The following is a 20,272-nucleotide window of genomic DNA, read 5'->3' as shown; positions in this document are numbered from 1 at the left end:
CCTCACAGCGGCCGCGGCCACCGCCGGCCCCGCACGCCGCCCCGGCCACCACCGGGCCCTACACCGGCCCCGGCCACCATCGGCCCCTACACCGGCCCCGGCCACGGCCACCGCCGGCCCCGGCCCCACACCGGCTCCAAACACCGGCCCCCACCATCGGCCCCTGCCTCGCCGCCATGGGCAGTCGCAGCACCCGGCCCACATCCCAAAATGGCCGGCCCGGCGGGGCGGATAGAGCAGACCAAGGCCTGGGCGCGCACGAGCAGGACAGCCGGTACGTTGGCCGGCGAGCGGCTCTTGCCCTGCGGAGACCGCTGTGGGGCCCGGGAGGGGCCGCTAGGTTCCCCGGATCCCTCAGGCTGTTGCAGGGGACAAACATCAGCCTCTGGCCTCTTGCAGGTCGTGGGGACCCTCTGCTTCCTCCGCCCCCACACTCAGCCCTATGACCGTGACGGGGCAGAGCCTTCTCCTCCACGACCGCAGAGGCAGTGGGAAGGTACCGCACAAGGACGACCATATGGACCCCTCAATGGCCATGGACATAGACAGCAGGTGGGAGCAGAGCTGGGTACAGGCCCCCCAGCCCCACTGTGTGCCTGGGCAAGGGCAGGCATTTGTCCTGTCCTGCAGGCCAGAGGTCAGTGGGTGACATGCCACCTCCCTCCATGCAGGTTAGGGGGCAATCCTGATAGTTCCCACAGCACACCGGTAAGGCCTGTACCTGCTCCTGTCGTAAGTTCCCTGCCCTTAGTTTCTGCACCTCTGCCCTAATGCACCGTCCCCAGATACAACGAGCCCTGCGATCACTCAGCATCCCACTGGAGAGGCTGCATGTTATGAAGGGCCACATGATACAGGACATGTGCAAGGGGCTGAGCCGCCAGACACATGCACACGCCAAAGTGCGGATGCTGCCCACCTACATCTGCTCCACTCCCAACGGCACTGGTAAGGCAGCCCAGCCTGAGGATGAACTGTTCTGCTACCGGCAGCCCTGCACACCTCACTGGAGTTGACCTGGGGATGCTGGGAGGGGTAAACCACTTTTGGATCAGTTACAGGGTCCATAAGCTTCTCTGCCACTCCCCAGTGCAGGGGCAGTAGCCAGAGGCTTGTTCCCTTGGCCCCTCTGAGAGTCTCAGGATCTCAGGATCTTCCTCCCTGGGTCAGTGACTATCCCTGGGAGAGGGCAAGGAGCAGATTTTGGGAGATCTGCCACAGGAAAGGCCTCTGCCTGACACTGTCTCTGTTTCCCCATAGAGAAGGGCAACTTTCTGGTGGTGGAGCTGTGCCAGACCCAGGTTCGGACCCTGCTGGTGACCCTCTATGGAGATGGAAACTTGAGTCCCCAAATGATGTACAAGATCTACGACCTGCCAGAGGGCATCACACAGGGCGAGGGGGAAGCGGTATGAGGAGGCCATGGCAAAGGGTGGCTGGTGCTGGGCTGCCCAGCATCACGGAGGCTCGGCAGGGCACCGGGCTGGTTGGAGCTCAAGGCTGCCTTTCACAGCCTGGGTACTGAGCAAAGCAAGCAGCCCTTACCCCCAGTGATAACTTTGCAGCTCTTTAACTTCATTGCACATTGCGTGACCCGGTTCCTGTCTGAGACCAGCAGCCCTGACACCAACTCTGAGCAATACCTCCCCTTGGGCTTTGTGTTCCCCTTCACTTGCCGACAGACACAGCTGAACAAGGTGAGGGGGAGAGCCCTGCCCCAGGCTGTGACCACAGCACAGCAGCAGTGGGGAGAGGAACCGTCCTGGTACCGGAGGTCAATGGCTCTGCTACATTTTCTCCACAGGCAGAACTCCTCTCCTGGTCCAAGGGCTTCAACTGCAGTGGCATGGTGGGGAAGGATGTGGTGGAAATGCTGCAGACAGCCATCGATAAGCACGCTTGGCCAGATAAAGAGGGGGAGGCCAGTGGGGGAGGCGGTTGGTTTAAGGGCAGGAAATCTTCTCAATCTGCTCCTAGCCAGTCCCGCCATGTGGAAGTTGTTGCCCTGATGAATGACACTGTGGGCACCATGATGACCTGCAGCATGGAGGGGAGAGCCTGTGAGGTCGCCATGGTTGCAGGTGAGACCTGGGCACGGCACGTGCCGTGATGGTGCTGCTGGGGGGCCGTGCTGGTGCTCAGCCCCATCACTCCTGCAGACAAGGGCTCCAACTGTTGCTTCATGGCCGAGGCGTACCTGGTGGAAACAACAGAGGAGACCAGCGGGCGGATGTGTGTCAACACTGAGTGGGGCTGCTTTGGGGATGATGGCACCCTGAAAGACCTCATCACACCCTTTGATCAAGCTGTGGATGAGGAATCTTCCAACCCTGGGGAAAAGAGGTGCTATTTCTCCCCGAGAAAAGACAGGCTCCCTATCTATCCCTGAGCATGTCAAGCCCCACCAAGAGGAGCACTCATTCCCCTGCAATGCTCCTGGGTGCTCTTAAAGGGCCAAGAGGTGCTGCTAGGGAGGCATGACTGATTCCCATGGTGACTCAAACTCACACAGGTTTGAGAAGATGGTGGGCACCCTGTACCTGGGGGAGATTGTCAGGCACGTGCTGATTGCCCTGACTGCTGAGAAAGCTATGTTCACTGGGACTGATACTGCTGTCCTGAAGGAGAAGGGTGTGTTCACAATGCAACATCTTCAAGAGATTGTCAAGTGAGTGTCTGAGGACCAGGAGCTGCTGAGGGTGGGAGGATGGGGGGTGATGGATGGGTGTTCCTGGCTGCGGGCTGGTGAACCTGCAGGTTGCTGCAAGGCTGTGATCTGCCTTCTAGCAACGAGGACAGCATAACTGAAGTTAAGAGGATTCTGGAGGCGGTGGGGCTACAGCCCAGCGAGCGGGATTGCGGCCGGATGCAGCAGATCTGCCGGGCAGTGATGGGGCGTGCTGCCACATTCCACGCCACTGGGCTGGCTGCCATCCTCAGCTACATGTGCCAGACCCGGGATTTGGAGTCGCTGATGGTCAACGTGGGGGTGGAAGGAGAATTGTTCGCGGGCTACTCCAGGTGATGAGGAACACAGGGCTCCCAGTGGGGTGCTACCCCAGTGAGATGCCTCACACCCAGCCCATGCTATCCTCTTCATCCTGGGCAGGTTTGAGGAGATCGTGGTGAGTGTGTCAAGACTACTGGCCCCTGAGTGCATGGCCACCATCCTGGCCTCGAGAGATGGCTCTGGGCGGGGGGCAGCCATGGTGACAGCAGTGGCTTTGCGCCTGGCAGCCCAGCGCCGTGCAGTGAATGAGGTGCTGGGCCCGCTACGGCTCAGCCACGATGACCTGGTGAAAGTCCAGACACTGATGAGGCAGGAGATGGATCGGGGCCTGGGTAAGGAGACCAATCCCAGTGCCTCTGTCCGCATGCTGCCCACCTACGTTACTCACACACCTGATGGCACTGGTAAGGAACGGGGACACTGGCAGTGGGGTGCTGAGGAGGCTGTGGCCCTGCTAATGCACTGTGCTGGCTCCCCGCAGAGAAAGGTGACTTCCTGGCACTGGACCTGGGGGGAACCAATTTCCGTGTGCTGGTGGTACGCATTGCAGAGGCTGGCATCACCATGGCCAGCGAGATCTACGTCATCCCAGTTGGCGTCATGCAGGGCAGTGGCGAGGAGGTGAGGCTGAGGACCTGTGACCCAGTGCCTGGGGCGAGGGTGTGGGCATTGCCTCCCTACTTGCTCTCCATGGGGCCATGATGGGGCTGGGAGAGGCCCCCCAGCATTGCCCCAGCCTAGGCCATGCTCACCATGCTCACTCTCCACAGCTTTTCGACCACATCATCGACTGCATCATAGACTTCCAGACGAAGCAGAACCTGGTGGCACAGATGCTGCCTCTTGGCTTCACCTTCTCTTTCCCCTGCCAGCAAGTGGGCCTGGATAAGGTGAGGGGGTGGCTCCAGCACCAGGATGGTGGGAAGGACCCCAGGATGTGTGCTGCCCTGGCTCCTGATCTGGCCACTGTTGCAGGCATTGCTGCTGACCTGGACCAAAGGCTTCAGCGCCTCAGGCTGCGTCGGAGAGGATGTTGTCCAGCTGCTGCGGGACGCTGCCAAACGCAAACGGGTAGGGAATGTCTGGTGGCCTGTCCCTGTCTTCAGGGTAGGGGGACCTGCATCCAGACAGTGTCCGCCCCAGGAGGTGTCTGGATGCCACTAGACCACGTGTCTCCATCTCCTATTTGGCAGCACTTAGGGATGCAGGTGGTGGCTCTGGTCAACGACACAGTGGGAACCATGATGGCCTGTGGTTATGATGACCCCAAATGTGAAATTGGCCTCATTGTGGGTGAGGAGCATCTCTGCATCCAGGAAGTTCCCCATCTCCTCACCACCCCTCTACCCCCCACGGCATGGCCACATGCCTCTACCAGACCTGCTATGGGGGTGACACCAGCATGGGGCCTGCAGGGACAGGGACCAATGCCTGTTACATGGAGGAGATGAAGAACGTGGGCACTGTGGAGGGGGACCAGGGCCGCATGTGCATCAACATGGAGTGGGGGGCCTTTGGGGACAACGGCTGCCTAGACCATCTCTTCACCCACTTCGACCTGGTGGTGGATGAAACCACCATCAACCCGGGCAAGCAGAGGTGGGTGAGGGCCCTGGGGCAGAGGGGGTGGGAGCGGGTGGCTGTGCTTAGCTGAGGCTGTGCCTTGGATAGGTTTGAGAAGCTCATCAGCGGCATGTACCTGGGCGAGATCGTGCGTCAGATCCTGGTGGTAATGACAGAGAAAGAGCTCTTGTTCCAAGGGAAACCCTGCCCCAAACTGCAGACCAAGGACATCTTCAAGACCAAATTCCTCTCTACCATCGAGCTGTGAGTGTTGGGTTCCTATGGGTTCCCTGAACCCAGGGTGGGGGTGTCAGAACGCCAGGTGAGGAGCCAGGCTACATGATGTGGCACAGACAGGGTGATGGGAACAGTGATGGGGATGGGGACTCTGCTGCTAACAATGGCATTGGTCTGGACAGCAATGGGCTGGCCCTGCGGCAGATCCGGACCATCCTGAACGAACTGGAGCTCGATGCCAGCTTTGAGGACTGCGTGCTGATGCGGGAGGTGTGCCAGACCGTGTCCCTGCGCGCGGCCCAGCTCTGCGCTGCTGGCTTGGCTGCTGTGGTGGAGAAGATGCGGGAGAGCCGAGGCGTGGACCAACTGTCTGTCACTGTTGGGGTGGATGGCACCTTGTACAAGCTGCACCCATGGTGAGTGGGGCCAGGGGCAGCAGGCACCCATGGGGCATCCTTGCCCAATGAAGAGATCTGTGGTGGGAGGCATGGTGTGCATAGGGTGGGAGCATCAGTCCTCACCGTCCCCTTCCATCCTGCCCAGCTTTTCCAACAACCTCCACATGACTCTGAAGGACCTGGCACCCAAGTGTAATGTGACCTTCATGCTGTCAGAGGATGGCTCAGGGAAAGGGGCCGCGCTCGTAGCAGCTGTGGCCGATCGCGCTGCCAAGGCCAAGGAATAGTCACCATTCCAATAAAGCTCTCTGGTCTGCATCTCCAGCTTCTGGGGGGATCATGAGGGGCGTGGGGCAGCGCATGGCCGGGGACAGCCCCACGTAGCAATATATATCGAATTTATTTACATTCACGTCCGGCAGACCCCCCGCCCGCGGCACCGCTATTTACATAAGGCCAAGTGTAAATACTTGAATGCACTTAATACAGAATTAAAAAAACGGGCTTTACACAACACGGCACGGGGCCCGGGGCCGCCTGGCCCCACACGCAGACACCACGACGGCACCGCACGCACGACGCACACCCTGTGCCCCCCCAGTCCCCCACCATGGGGCTCTGGGACCCCAGGGCTGGGCTGAGTCCCGATGCCACAGTGCTGGAGGGGCCTGACTGCCACGGGGCAGGGGCATCCTGCCCTCCCAAGGGGGCCAGGTAGCCCTCCTCGTGCGCTGTGGGGCAGTAGGAGCCTGGTGGGCCAGCCAGGGCCCCCCTTAGCCCCATGGTGGTGGTCCCCTGGGACCCACCATGCTCAGCACTCAGCCTCCGAGAAGAGGGCACCGTCCTGCTTGCCGACCTCGGCCACGGCGGCAGCCAGCTGGGAGAGGTTGCCATTGGGGAAGTGCCGTGCTTCCCACAAGTTGAGGATCATGGCTGTAGGGCTGGCCTTCGAGGCGAAGAAGCTGAGATGGCTGGAAGTGGACAGAAGGACCATGTCAGGGCACAGGGATGGCTCCACATCCCATTATCAGCCCCGTACTAGCCTCACCTTGTTCAGCAGCCCTTTCCTGGGATCCCACAGCATTCCAGCATCCATCCATAGGTGCAGGATGAGGCCAGAACCCCTGCCCCCATCCAGCATACCACCCAGGCCCAGAAATGTCCTCAGTCTGCATTACCTGTCAAGGTTGAGCTTTTGTGCCAGTGTCCTCCAGTCAGCTCCCCGTGTGCCCGGCGGGTCCAGGCTGCTGATGATCTTTTGGCGGATGAGGAAGGGGATCTTGAAGGCACTGGGGCCCACCAGAGCCGGCGTGCCCACCTCGTCAGGGACCAGCCAGTCTGAAAACCTTGTGTCCTAGGGGAGAGCATGAGCAGGGAGGGAAGGGGATGTGAGGCAACGCTATGGCCACCCCAAGGAGTGGCCCAGTCCTGCCCTCACCTTGGCGATGTTGAAGTTGACGGTGAAGCTCTGCCCGTCTCCCTCCACCTGCCAGACCCAGATCTTGCAGGCCAGCTCACAAGTGCTGGTGCTCAGGCGCTCCAGGGTGAAGGTGCAGTGCAGGAAGGGCTGCAGCCCGCTCCAGATGTGGTAGAAGGGGATCTCCTGCAGTGGGGTGACAGAGCTGGGGGGTGTCAGAGTTGAAGGGACACCTCCCTACACCTCTATCCAGATCCCCACACACCGGCCAGACTCCTCACCTGGTAGCTGGCGAGGAGCTTGCTCTTCCAGAGGGAGCTGGGCATATCGTGGATGGAGAGGCGCAGGTTGTGGTAGCTGTCCTTGAAGTGCAGCACCCGGGGGGCTCCGATCAGCTGCCCTCCCAGCTGCTTCTCCAGCTGGATCACCTCCTGCCAGCACAAGCAGCGGTCAGGCAGGAGATGCCGCACACCAGGAGCGCAGCTCTCGCTCCAAGCCGGGACGGGCAGGCTGGGGACCCTGTACCTTGAGGACGTCCTGGGTGTCACTGAGGCAGTAGACACGGATGTTGTACTCGAGCGAGGGGCAGGCGGCCGGCGCGAACAGGACCAGCTTGAGGCGCTTGGAGGCCGCCATGCTGAGGGACTCCCCGACCAGGGCAAAGCGCCCCAGCTGCTCCGTGAACACGTAGCAAGCCTGCGCTTCCAGCTGGCAGTAGTACAGCTCTGTGCACGGCTCAGCGCCCAGCTGCAGCACGTCCTACCGGGCAGAGATGCACCTCAGCCCTGGCTGTCCCTCCTCCATCCCTGAAACCCCTCGCCCCTGCTCACCTCCCACGTGCCCTCGCACGACTGCTTCTTCAGCCGGATGCTCCAGTTCTCAGCACTGGCTTCCACGCAGTGCCCCATGGCCAGGATGGCGGGGCGGGTGAGGAGGACCCCGGGGGGGCCACAGCTGACAATGGGGCTCAGCAGCGTCTGGCAGCCAGCCAGGGGCAGCCTGGGGCAGCAATGGGGGCAGCTGAGTGAGGACAGAACCCTGTCCAACAGCCCCGTGCCCCAGCAGCCCCAGCACCTACCTCACCTCCTCCTGCTTGTGCAGGGTCAGGTAGACCTCATAGATCTTCCCCCGTGGGATGGCATCGGGTGGGATGAGCAGGCTGATCCCTGGGTGGGAAGAGGGGTGCAGGCAGGGGGTGAGCCCCATGAGGACCCTGCCTGGCCTGGGCAGTGCTCTGGAACCCTCACCCCGCTGTACCTGTGTTGGGGATCATGAGCCTGCCCCCCAGGAAGTTGAAGGTGCCATAGGCCATGTTGTTGGTGCCGCGGGGCAGGGAGCGGAAGTAGCTCTGCGTGGAGAGCCGCGCCACGAAGTCAGCACCCTCGGCGGCGGGCGAGCTGTGGTGCAGCGTGTGCCGTCCAGCACCCAGCGGGCTCAGCAGGTGCCCGTTGGGCAGCTGGAGCTTGGCAGGGCCATCCTGGCGTGGGCAGAGCGAGCCCTGGTAGGTCATGGTGGTGGTGCTGAGGTCTGGCTGGATGGTGAGCAGGCTGGGGTTGTCTGCAGCACAGAGCAAGCGACTGTGGTGCCAGGGCAAGGAGGAAACAGGGGGTTTCCAGCAATGATACACGGGCACAATCAGATTGAGAGGGCATGGGGCACACAATCTCTGCCCCATAGTGAGGACCCCATAGGGCACAGCCACCACCCCTGAGGATCTGACCCTATGTGGCATAGAGCACTGATCCCACAGTCAGGGACTCTAAGACGCAGAGTTCCCGTCCCTCGGTCAGGATATCCCATAAGGTAAAGAGTCAACTCAAGATCAGGGACCCACAGGGCACAGACCCCCACCTACGGGGGATGCCCTGTAGCAGACAGCCCCTGCCCAGAGACCCCCTGGCAGGTATGGCCACCTGCAGGTCCAAGGGACACCATGTCCCAGTGTGGGTGCACTGTCCCTGCAACTCTCACTCACCAGCCTTGCTGGGTTTGATGCTGACGGGCTGGAAGCCGGCGGTGAGGATGGAGGAATCAGCCACATCAGCGTCCAGGCCCCCCTTCTTGCGGCAGTACACCAGCACCCCCACCAGCAGCAGCAGCACCAGGCACACGGCCACGGCCACCAGCCCCACATATAGCGCTACGTCCTCTGCACCGGGGGCAGCTGTGTAGGGCCAGCACAGGGCATCAGCACACATGGTCACCCCCTGGTCCCCTCTGCCAGGGGACAACCCTGCCATCCCCATCGTGCTCACCGTGGGTGCAGAGCTCAGAGGTGCAGTTACGGGTGTCCAGCTCGGGGCCATGACAATCCCGGCCTCCGTTGCGCGGCGCTGGCTCCGAGCACTCGCGGCTGCGCCAGTGGGTGCATTCGGCCCCACACTCCGACCATTTGCTCCACTCCGACCAGGCGCCGTCCACTGCAGGCACAGCCTGGGGTCAGCGCCCTGCTGCCACCCCCCTTCCCTGCCCCGGGGCTGGCAGAGACGGACACATAGGGGAATTGGAGGACAAGACACCTGGTGGGGACGGGGACTGCAATGGGCGCAGTGGGGAGTGCAGCATCGGCACGACGGGGCGGTGGCGGTGCCCCGAGCAGGGCAGGTACCTGGGCAGAGGGTGGTGCAGGCGGTTTTCTGCACGTTTTGGCCCTCACAGAAAGCACCCCCATTGAGGGGTGTGGGGTTGGTGCACGTCCGGCTCCGCTTCTGCCAGCCCCGTCCACAGCTGGTGCTGCAGCCTGACCACTGCGTCCACGTCGACCAGCCGCCGTTCACTGGGTGGAGAGGGACCCGTCAGCGCCCTGCCGCTAAGGGGACGCAGGGAGGGACAGGACAGGGAGAGTGACACCAGGGCAGCGTGGTGGGGACTGGCGTGGAGGGGCCATACCGTAGACAGTGATGGCAGCGGAGGCGCTGCGGCGACGAGCCACGATGTTTTTGGCCACGCAGGTGTAGTTGGCGGTGTCGGCCAGGCGGGCCTGACGCAGCACCAGGCTGTGCTCTGGTGTCACATAGACGTTGGCATCCAGTTCTGGGTCCACCAGCTCCTCGTTGCGGAGCCACTCCACCTGTAGGGCACAGGGATGTCACTGGGTGCCTGCCTGGGATCACACACATCATCGCCCTGGGTGAGGGGTATCCCTAGCCACAGCCTGTCCTGCCCAGCTGCAGGGACCCACCTCGGCCGGGGGGATGCCCTCGGGAGGGCGGCATGGCAGCACGATGCCCTGCTCAATGGAGACCTCCCTGGCTGTCGGCTCCTGCTCGAAGTTCTTGCGCAGATCTGGGGAGGCACAGGGGTGAGATGGGGGGCTGGGGCCGGTGCCCCACAGAGTCCAGACACCCGCAGACACTCACAGGCGATGCGCACGAAGGCCTTCTGGCTCTTGGTGGTGCCGGAGGAGCTCCAGGCCACGCACTGGCACCAGTACTCCTCCAGCCCAAAGATCTTCTCCACTTGTTGACGGGTGACCTCGATGCGCACTTCCATCACTGGCAGCCCTGGGACCGGACAGTGGCACGTCACACTGGCATGCCAGGAGCTGTCCCCGATGCCCCAGCCCCAGCAAGCCCTGCCAAATGTGGCTCCGCAGGAGTGGGGCTGGCACTGCCGCTCCTGCTGGCGCTCACCGGTGCTGCGGTCGGTGCTGTGCTGCGTAACGTGGTCACCTTGGTGCACCCACTCGCCATTGCACTTGAAGTAGATCTGCGTGGCAGGGGTGGCACGGCAGGCCAGGCTCACTGCCTTGTTCTTCACAATGTAGACATCCTCCGGCTCCAGCTGGAAGTGTGGCAGCAGGTCCGAGGATGCGCCAGACGCCGGGTTGGCCACGGTTGCGCTTTGCTGAGCACCTGTGGGGAGATGGGGCTCGGCCACCTCCACGTGCCCTGGCTGGGACATCACCCACACTGGCACAGCCACGTGCCAGTGGCCCTGTGCCTCCCCAGTGTCCCTTCCACCAGCAGTGCGGCAGCCCTGTCCCACCCTGCCATCCATCAGGGAAAGCAGCCACGCAGTGGCTGTGCCCGCTGAACCCTTGCCGATCCCTCATGTCCACACTTAGCACTAATGAAAAGGAAATGTAGTGTGACCAACAAGGGCCATCGCTCACGCCTCCGGGGCGCCTGCCACCCCCTTCTCCAGCACACTGAGAGACACTGACCAGCCACATCCTGCCCTGCTGCACCCCAGAGTGGCACAGGGATGCTGGGCAAGTGGTGGTGACACAGCAGGCTGGCACAGCAGTGTGCCCTATCCTGTGGCCCTGACACTCACACAGCACATGGGGGCTGGCTGTCCCCAGGGTGGTGAGGATGGCTCAGTGCTGGACACACGTGCCCCCATGGGGACAGCAGTGCTGGGGACACGACACATGGCACACTCCCATGATATCCACATCCCCCAACCCAGACAAGGCCAGGTGTCTCTACTCCCCCCACCCCGCCGGTGCCTGCTGTGGAAAGAGTTAATAAACCAGGGCCCTAAATAAGCATTTGATTAACAAACGATAAAATAGCGATTGTGTCACTGAATGAAGCTGTAATTGCTGCTGCTAATTGGCTGGTTAGGATTTAATAAGCAATTAAATGGGATGGAATGCGCAGTAATTAAGTACCTTCGTTTGGCAACCACCAGCCACTCCCCATGTGCCCGTGGGACCCCACTGCCTGTGCCCACCCCGGCTGGCTCCCGCCCGGCACGGCCGCCTGTGTGACGGGAACGGGAGCGACACGGGGGTCCCTTGGGCCCTGCCTGAGCCCCCAGGGAGGCTCCAGGCCCTGCCGCTCCCCCGGCCGGCTCAGGCCCCTCGGAGCCGGGCAGCGGGTGCGGACGAGCCCGCCGCGATGCCCGCCGGGACGGGCAAGGTGCGGCAGCTAATTTACGCGGGGAAGATAAACGGCGACCATAACGCGCCGGTTATTACCCCATCAGCACTTTTACAATGTCACTGGCAATTAATTTAATTAAAACTCCTGTCGGGGATATACAGGCATTTCATATTCCACCGGTTTAACGACCCCCCCCAGCCGCAGCCTGAGGCCGGCCCGGGGGTCACGGCACGGACAGGCGCTGCGGTGCCCGGCGCTGCGGTGCCCGGTGCTGCGGTGCTGTCCCTGCCGCATCACCCACCGCTGTGCCTGCTGCTCGGGTACCGCGGGTGCCCACACTGCGCTGCCCGTGCTGGCATGTGGGCTCCGGGTAAATAAACCCAATTTATTTATGAAATGCCATGTTTGCTGCTGCACAGCGTCGCGGCTGCCTCCCGCCCGGCAGACGCGCCGGGTGAACTGTGCTGCGGGACCGGCTTTTTAATCACACGTGAAATGAGTACAGCGATTGCCGAGCTGCGTGTCTATCCATCACGGCTGAGTGCAGGGGCGCAGGGAGCCTGGGACCAGCGGCAAGGCGAGGAGGAGGCAGGATGGCGATGGAGCCCCCGCAGCTGCCCACCCAAGCGGGGTGCTGAGCGCATTGTGGGCAGGGCGGGGGGGCATGGGCAGCAAACAGAGCTGGGGATGTGCAGTGAGCAGCAGAGGCAGGATGCTGCCCAGCCTGGATGTTTGGCTGCTGAGCACTGTGCCAGGCTCTGTGCTGTGCTGTGGGCACGGATGGAGCAATGTGGCACAGCCAGGAGCCCTGTGAGGGAGCAGGGGAGCTATGATCTGGGTACCCCGTGCACCACAGACACGCTCCTCATGATGGGTACCCTACACACCGTGGGCACTACGAGCCCCCCACGCACCCTGTGACCATCCCGTGGACCGTGGCCACCACCCCACGCATCACAGTTATCCAAACACCTCGGCGATCTCATGCACGGTGGAAGCATGTCACACACTCTGGGCACCTCACATCCCCACGCCCTTCAGCCCCCTCTATGCCCTGTGGGCCCCTCCACACCACCGCCATTCCCCACAGCGCGGGCATCTCCCACGGCACAGACGCTCCCCCAGCACGGGCTCCCCGCACCCCACGGCTGCCCCGCTCTCTGCAGCCCCTCCGTGCCCTGTGGGTGCCCCCCAGCCCTGGGTGGGTGCGGGCTCAGCGTGGGCGCCCCGTGGGCAGCGGCCCCCACGTGGCGCGTGCCGGCTCCCGCATCCGCCTCGCGCTCACCTGCCGCTGCGTTGCCATGGAAACAGGCGAGATGCTTATGTCACCTTGGCAAAGGGAACCGGGGAACTTCGGCGGGGACGGCGGGGAACGAGCGGGCGCGGTGGGGAGGGGGGCCCTGGGTTCCACCCGCCCCCCGCCCCTCCCTCCCCGTGGCCGGGCACAGCCTGGGCCGCTCTCCCCGCAGCCAGAGCAGGGGCTGGGAGCTCGGTTTGCTCCAGCGCCGATAAATCTCAGCCTGCAAAGTCGGTGCATTAAGCAGGGCTTTAATATCAATTATCCCCCCAACACGTGGGCTAAGGAGCGGTGCCTGATGGAGGGGAAGGGTGGTGGGCTGGGGAACGAGTCTGCGGCAGCCAGCTCAGGGTGCAGAGGGGATGGGGACACCCCACTGTGAGCTCTGGCACCCACCCCTGCCTTCCTCACAGCGCTGTGGGACCCCCAGCTGCTCCTGCCCCCCATGCACAAAGCTCCCCCTGTTTTCTGCCACCCCAGGTGGTCACACAGCCTCTCCCCAGCAGCAGCAACACCAGGTGTACTGGTGTTACTGGCCAAGGAGAGGCCGCAGGACACCGCACTGCCCATTTTGGGGGTGGGGGGGGGCACTGATGGGACACACCAGGCTCCCATGGGTGCCCCAGTATGGTCCCTCTGCCCCTCCAGGGGCTGACCCTGCCTGGGTGACGGTGCCAAAGCCCCCAGCAGTGCCGGGAGCAGCCTGGGGGTGCCTCCGTGCCTGCCGCGGGGAGACACCGAGAAGGTCAGCGTGCTCTTGGTGAGGAGAGGCTGCGGCAGCGCCAGCCCCGGCACCGGCACCGCCACTGGGTGCCCACGGGCACAGCTGCCCCCGCGAGGGAGCCACAGCTGCCCCTGGCAGGGATCAGGCGGCTGCCTGCAGTGGGACAGCAGCACGGGTCTGCCCGAACACTGCTGCCCACCGCATCAGCCACCCCCGATGGAGCATCCACCCCATCCTCCCTGTGCCCCCACCCTCTGCGTGCTCCCCTGCCTGCTGCTGCCCCTCTGGGGCCTCAGTGCCAGCCCCTGCCTGCAGCCCTGTGCCCATCCATGGACCTCCCGAATCCCCGTGGGCTTTGCAGCCGCAGATTCGCTCCCAGCTGGTGCCCCATCCATCGAGTGTGCCAGGCCTGGCACACCATTAACATGAAAGATTTCCTCGCACTTTGCTGGCGCTCAGCCTTCGCCCCAGCATCAGGTAATTAAAGCCATAATTGCTGTTGATTGCTCCGGCCTTAACGAGGGAAGGGTGGGCATCAGGGGGAGGGCAGAGGGTGCCCAGCTGTTCCCAGGGGAGCCCGGGGGTGCCAGCCCTGCACGCAGGAGTCCCCGTCGCTGGCACTTTGCTCTCTGCGGGGTGCAGAGAAGGGAACTGGCACAACTCACCACAATCAAAAAGCTCGTCTGAGGCTTTGAGCTGGGAACCGTCCTGCTGGGAGAGGCTGGCTCTGAGCACGATCAGCTGCTGCTGTCTCTGGGAGACCCCCCAGGCGAGGGCCACAGCACTGCCCAGCACTGCCCAGCTGCTCCGAGCCTCACCCGGGGCATCAGGACATCGGCAAACACTTCCCTCACACCCACCCCACACAGCCCCACAGCAACGCCAGGCGGGTGCCAGTGCCAGCCCGGGCTGGGCAGAGCGCCAGCAGGGTCGGATGCCAGTGCTGGGCAGCAGGACCTGGCCCCTGGCCAGCCTGGCGCGTGCTGAGCACCGGGCACGACGGGCGCACGATGCCAACGCCACCTCCACGCTCCAAGGGGCACCGTGTCCCGGGCGTGCCCCCCCTACCCTGGACTGTGTCCCCACGAGCTGGCCACTGTCCGGGCCCCTCGCGTGTGTGGCCCCCGTGTGCCAGCCCCGGGGCCGGGGGGAGGCTGGGTGGGGGTGCCCGTCTCCCGGTGAGTGCCTGGCAGCGTCTGGGCGCTGATGAAGCGAGTGCTGGTTGTGAATGAATTAGGCGGGTTTGCATGACAATGGAGCTGCCTAATTAGGGATTTGAGCTGATACTGCTCTCCCCGTTACATGCAATTAGCATGTGCCAGGGCGGGCAGGGCTCCCAGCGCCCGCCCGGGGCTGCCTGCCCTGGCTGTGCCCGCACATGACCCCGCTGCACCATGCCCAGGGGCTGAGGACAATGGTGCCAGCGCCACCAAAGGCAGCCGGACCCGGCAGCCCCTCCCCAGGGACCACCTCTGCCCGCTTGAGGGCTAAACCAGCTCCAGGACCCGGTGTTGGGTGTTCTGCCCCAGGCACACACAGAGCCCGAGAGGGGACACGTTCCCACCGGCTCTGGGAAGCCGAAGGGCCCCACAGAGCCCAGACCCTCTGTGCTGTGCCAGCAGGACTCGTGCCAAGGCCTGCCAGCCCCTCTCAGCAGCACGGCATGGGGAAGGGGTCCCGTGCTCAGCGGAGGATGAGGGGGTCCCCCAGCCCAGCTGAGGACGCAAGGCTGGCCCAGTGCAACATGCAGGAGCTGTCTCTGGGGTCTCCATCCCGGGAAGCCGAGAGGGTTTCCTGGCTCTCCTTTAACTGACAATGGGAAGCAAAAGCTCTGCCAAGCCCTGGTCCCACGGGAGGAGTGTCAAGGTCACCCTCAGTCCTGCATCCCACCAGAATGGGCAGGGGACAACGGTCCCAGTGCCAGTGTCCAGCCCCACAGACTCTCCCCTCTCACCCACGGGTGTCACCCAGTGGTGATGGCAGCCCTGGCACCTCACAACCCTATGGCAGCAAGGGCTGTCTGAGGGACCTGGCACCTGAGAACCCCATCCTGCAGGAGCCCCAGCAGAGCAGGGTCTGGGGACCCATGGGGAGCAACCTGCCTGACACCCCCTGGGAGCAGCACCCAAAGAGCAGGCAGATGGCAGAGCCAAGGGGTCCTGGGCAACTGGGACTGACTGGGTGAGGACAGGGTCCCAGTGTGCCCAGTCTGGAGCCAGCCCACCTCAGCCTTCCCACGGGCAGACATGCAATCCATGCACCAGCGATTGTGCTGACAGACAGAGCAGTGCTGGCACGGAGGGCGCACCCCTGGGCACAGGGAAGGGGGGACAGTGGGACATGCACAGCCCTCAATCCCCATGCCAACATACCTTGGGCACCAGCATCGCTAACAGGGTGGTCTGGTGTGCTGCTGGCCACCCGGTGGGCCAGGCTACGAGGAGCCTGCAGTGACTCCGGGGGTGCCCAGCCCCTGGTGGCACCGTCAGCATCCCGGCTCCCTCCCGCAAGCACCTGCCAGGCTCCACACGCTTTGATGTAGTGCCAGCCCCGCGTGGCACCGAGCCAGAACAAACAGCCCTGGGCAGGCTGCGTCTGCCGCGTGCTCGTGCTGACAGCCAGCATGGCACGGCAGATTCCCGGTGCCCGGCAGATCCCCGGTGCCCGGCAGATCCCCGGTGCCCGGCGCACTCCAGCCCTGCCCCACTCCAGCCCTGCCCGCCCCACGGAGCCACCCGTGCCCAGCCAGGCACAGGCTGTAGGTGCTGTATGATGCAATGACCCGGGGTGCCAGGCTGTGGGGCATCAGGCTGTGGAGTGCAGTGGTTGGGGGCTGTCTGCTGGATCCTGAGGGTCCCTGGCAGCCTGGGGAAGTCAGCAGCACAGCATGACTCGTGTGCTGTTGGAGCAGAGTCTCTGGCCCCAGCCAGAGGAGCTGGAGCAGGAGCCGCTGTGGGGCTGGGGCAGGAGATGGGCTAGGGCCTGGCACTGGCTGCAATGATGCCAAGGAGAAGGGTCCACGATACAGCAGTGCCAGGGGCAGCTCTTGGGAAGGACCCTGCCCCCCTGCCCTTGCCCCCCTGCCGGTGCAGCAGCGGAGCAGGGCAGACCCCACCTTGGGGGCTCGCCCCTCCCTGCCGCCCATGGGTGACCCCCAGCCCTCGCTGCTTTCTCACCAGCCCACAGCCAGGGACGCTGCTCCACCAGCAGGCAGGGGCCCTTTCCTGGACACCTGGGTTCACTGTTCCCAGCCTGTGGCTTGACGAGCCTGGTGAGGGGAGCTGTGCCACGCCACGCTGTGCCATGCCTTGCCAGGCTGGAGCAGAGGCCCAGCCTGCCCCGTTTGTGCCAGGCAGTGGCTGTGTAGGTGACTGGGTTCAGTCGTGCCGTGGCTGGCTGTGAGCTGCCTGCCAGGCGAGAGATGGGGACCAGCACAACACCACACTGCCCGAGCCAGGCTGGCACCTCCGGGCTGCTCACACCTCCTCACAGGGCTGGCACGAGGTGCTCTGGTGCACCCCCTGCCCTTCTGTCCCCCACCTCCATCCATCCATCCTCACAGTTCCCGCGGGTGCTGCGGGGACGGCCGTGTCCGTGCCCAGCTGGGGTTGGAGACCCACAGCACCCTCATAGAGAGTCCCCCGCCGCCAAGAGGTGCCACCCACGGCGCGTCTCTGCAGCGTCCCCCTGCAGACGGGGCCGTGCTGGGAACGCAGGTCCCTGGGGATGCCCGCACGGCTGTGGGAGCACTGGGGCTGCAGCCCCATCAGCGCACTGAAACCACACCAGGGGACATCTCTGCTGGCGGGCGGGGGGTCAGGGGACCCTCGGGCGCAGAGGGGGGGTCCCGTCCCCCCCACGGGACCCCGCAGAGCTCACGTCCAGCCCCGCGCAGCTCCCCGCCCCCAGCCCGGTCCTTTGTCTGCAGCCGCCACTTCCCGTCTGCCGTGACACCTGCGAGCCCCGGGCACCCACCGCGCTCCCGCCCGCCGACCCCACGCACCGGCCACCGGAGCGACCGAGCCCGGGGCTCCCCGCGGCCGCTCCCGCTCCCGCCGGGTCCTGCCCTGGGGGGCATCGCCGGGGGCAGCCGTGCTCCGGACCGTCCGCGTCTGCAGCAGCACCGATACAGTCCCGCATGCTCCCCGCGTCACGACCACCCACGCGCACCCCCGCGGGGTGACGGCACCCTCCGGGCTGTCCCGTCACCGCGGTCCCCCGTGTCCCGGCCGAGTGATGGCAGCGGCAGGAGCGCCGTGCCAGCGGCAGGGATGCTGTGCAGGGGCAGGGACAGCACGCGTGGGGCAGGTGCGCTGCGGGCACCGCTGCCCGGCGCTGCCAGGGCCCCGGGGGAGCGGGGAGCGCCAGAACGCCCCGGTGCGGGCAGCGTGCGGGGCAGCGCCGGCGGGACACGCTCGGGCGAGGGGCGGGGGGCGGCAGTGCCGCCGTGGGGCGGGGGACACGTCCCCGTTCCGGGAGGGCGCCCCACCAGCACCCGAACCTCCCGCAGCCAGCGGGCATCCCGCACGGAGAACGAGCGGTCCCCGTCCCCGGGAGGGCTCCGGTGTCCCGCAGGACGCGCACCCGCCGCCGCTCCCCGGGTGACCTTGCCCGGCGCCCGGTCCCGGTGCCGGGTCTCCGCCGCGCCGCCGCTCCCCCCTCCCGCCCAGCGCGCGGTGCCCGCGGGAGGCGGCGGCGGTGACTCACCGGCGGCGGCGAGCAGGGCAGCGGCGAGCAGGGCACCGAGCGGCCCCGGCGCGGCGGCGGCAGCGGCGGCGGCGGCGGCGGGGGGGGCCCGGCGGCGGGGCGGCCGCGCACCCATGGCGCGCCCCGCGGAGCGCTGCGGGCCGAGGGAGCAGGGCGGGCCGCCCTCAGCGGGCCATGGCGCCCCCGCCACCGCCACCGGCCCCGCCGCGGCTGCCGCCCGCCGCCGCGCCGCTCCGCTCCGCCCGGGCGCCGCCAATGCGGGGCGGGAGCGCGGACCCGCCCGCGGAAGGGACGGCGCAACAGCTGGGCGCGCCCCCGCCGCCGCCCCCCGCCCGCAACGCCGGCACCGCTCCCCCCGCTGGCTCCGCACCCCCGCCTCTGCACACACCCGAGCCCGCACGGGGGGTCCGCGCCGTCCCCGAGCGCAGAGCGGCGCGGCGCCCCCGGCTTGCATCCCCCCGGGCACGGCGCATCCCCGGCACGGCGGCACTCCCCTCTCCGGGCCGCCCTCGGGCTCTGCGCACCCCGGGACACCCCCGGGACAGCTCACACCTGCTACGGCTTCGTCTCCCCTCCACGACCCACCCTACCCCCAGCCCCGCTGCACCACCGGGTGATGCCCAGGGATGCACCCCAGCCCAGCCTGGCATCCCCCGGGAAACGTCACAGAAGAGGGACCACAATCTTTGCGGCAGCGTGGGTCACCTGTGGGACCCCACCTTTCTGCTGGCCTCAAGGTACCCCACGCTCAGCCACACTGGCCTCTCCCAGGGGATGCAGCCGCAGGATGTGGCCCCTTCCCTCTCTGTCCCCTCCCTGCACCCTGCCAAGGTGCCCACGAGCAGCGTTGCTGTCACCAGCGGGCAGCGGCAATGTGGGCAAGGGGCAAAGGTCAGAGCGGGCTGAGGCCGTACTGGGGTGCCCGGGGTGCTCCCCAAACCCTGTGCAGCCAAAGCCTGTGGCAGCTGTGCAGAGCAGCCCTGTCCCCAGCAGCAGGGGCCAGGCAGTGGCTCCCAGCGTCGTGCAGCAATAATTTCATTAGCGGCATCAGGAACAATTAACAACTGCTCTGATGCCTCCAAGAGCTGAAGCGTGTGTGAAGCCAGCGCAGCTCTCCCGGGTGGCACCGGCTGTGTTGTGGCCTCTCTCCACCCCAGCGCAATGCTGGCAGGGCCAGGCAGAGTCGAGCCCACTGCCAGCACCGCTCTGGGACGAGGCCAGAGCCATCTCCCATCACCACACACCTCCTGCGACCTCCTGTGCCAATGCAGTCCTGGTCCAGCCACGCACACAGGTAGGGCAGAGATTGTGGGGTGACACCCGTGGGTGCCCATTTTCATCCCACCATGCTGCCCCAGGCAGATCCACGAGTCCCGGGACATCTGCCTGGACATTGGTGGGGGCCAGTGGCAGAGGAGCCCCCCAGCCCCTGTGAGCAGAGCTGTGGTGCAGCAATAAGAGCCCTCCTTCAGGCTGGCTCGTTATTACTGATGGCATTTGCATGGAAACAGGATGTTTTTACTCCTCGCGGCTCCATCTGCTCCTGCTGAAGTCACCGCTCTGCACATGAGCTCGGGGGGCTGCCATGGGAACGGGGGCGAGCTCCCGCAGTGCCGGGACCTCCAGCTCGGGCTCCCCCGGTGCCAAAGCCCCAGGCAAGCAGCAGGACGGGGCGAGCTGGGGTGCCCAGTGCAGATGGCACCACCTGAGGTGGGCACCCAGCACGGGGCTCCCCTCCTCCTGGTGGGGAGGGGGCTGGGGGTCCCACGTGCGGTGCCAGCCCAGCCCCATCTGCTCCTTGCACCTCTCTCCCGGGATGGCTTCCAGCTCCTGCTCCTGGCACGGCGCCGGCAGTGCCAGCAACAACACTCCCACCCCCTGGGCACCCACTGCATCCTCCCGTCCCCGTGCCCAGCTGGGGGTGCTGGTGGTGCCCAGCCCAGCCTCAGCTTCTCTCAGCTCCCTCGGTGCCATGCCAAGGCTGTGTGGTGTCACCCTGCATTGTCCCTCCTGTGCTGCGGGCCAGCGTGGCTGGGTCATCAGTGGAGAAGTGGCAGGGTGCACTGACGAATGAATAAACTCTAATT

The 20,272-nt window shown here is 65.2% G+C and overlaps 2 protein-coding genes across 5 annotated transcripts; one reads left to right on the top strand and one right to left on the bottom strand.

The window, feature by feature from the left end:
- The first annotated feature begins 176 nt into the window (after nucleotides 1-176).
- Nucleotides 177-5,526, top strand: HK3 (hexokinase 3). Its single transcript, XM_063168980.1, has 19 exons — nucleotides 177-274; nucleotides 400-552; nucleotides 672-708; nucleotides 786-948; nucleotides 1,261-1,409; nucleotides 1,566-1,697; nucleotides 1,805-2,081; nucleotides 2,160-2,343; nucleotides 2,513-2,668; nucleotides 2,788-3,021; nucleotides 3,110-3,414; nucleotides 3,492-3,631; nucleotides 3,781-3,900; nucleotides 3,986-4,081; nucleotides 4,204-4,303; nucleotides 4,426-4,609; nucleotides 4,682-4,837; nucleotides 4,993-5,226; nucleotides 5,354-5,526. Exons 1-19 carry the CDS (start codon nucleotides 177-179, stop codon nucleotides 5,493-5,495), a joined length of 3,060 nt encoding a protein of 1,019 aa, XP_063025050.1. The 3' UTR covers nucleotides 5,496-5,526.
- A 63-nt stretch (nucleotides 5,527-5,589) lies between these two features.
- Nucleotides 5,590-18,300, bottom strand: UNC5A (unc-5 netrin receptor A). 4 transcript variants are annotated; one of them, XM_063168983.1, is made up of 16 exons: nucleotides 18,186-18,300; nucleotides 10,258-10,479; nucleotides 9,985-10,128; nucleotides 9,807-9,910; nucleotides 9,515-9,695; nucleotides 9,234-9,401; nucleotides 8,881-9,045; nucleotides 8,601-8,789; nucleotides 7,883-8,182; nucleotides 7,704-7,791; nucleotides 7,456-7,624; nucleotides 7,151-7,384; nucleotides 6,907-7,056; nucleotides 6,647-6,811; nucleotides 6,387-6,562; nucleotides 5,590-6,179 (listed from the first exon to the last, which is right to left on the bottom strand). In XM_063168983.1, the coding sequence occupies exons 1-16, from the start codon at nucleotides 18,298-18,300 to the stop codon at nucleotides 6,020-6,022; spliced, it is 2,730 nt and encodes a 909-aa protein (XP_063025053.1). In that variant the 3' UTR covers nucleotides 5,590-6,019. The 4 variants fall into 4 exon arrangements, with proteins under 4 accessions (XP_063025053.1, XP_063025051.1, XP_063025054.1 ...); XM_063168981.1 differs by lacking the exon at nucleotides 18,186-18,300 and adding an exon at nucleotides 15,851-16,147; XM_063168984.1 differs by lacking the exons at nucleotides 9,234-9,401; nucleotides 18,186-18,300 and adding an exon at nucleotides 15,851-16,147.
- Nucleotides 18,301-20,272: the final 1,972 nt, after the last annotated feature.

This window comes from Melospiza melodia, chromosome 14, assembly GCF_035770615.1.
Source record: "Melospiza melodia melodia isolate bMelMel2 chromosome 14, bMelMel2.pri, whole genome shotgun sequence".
In the NCBI taxonomy this organism is placed as follows: Eukaryota; Metazoa; Chordata; class Aves; order Passeriformes; family Passerellidae; genus Melospiza; species Melospiza melodia.
Note: the sequence above shows the minus strand (reverse complement) of the source record. Positions and strands in the feature narration are given on the sequence as shown.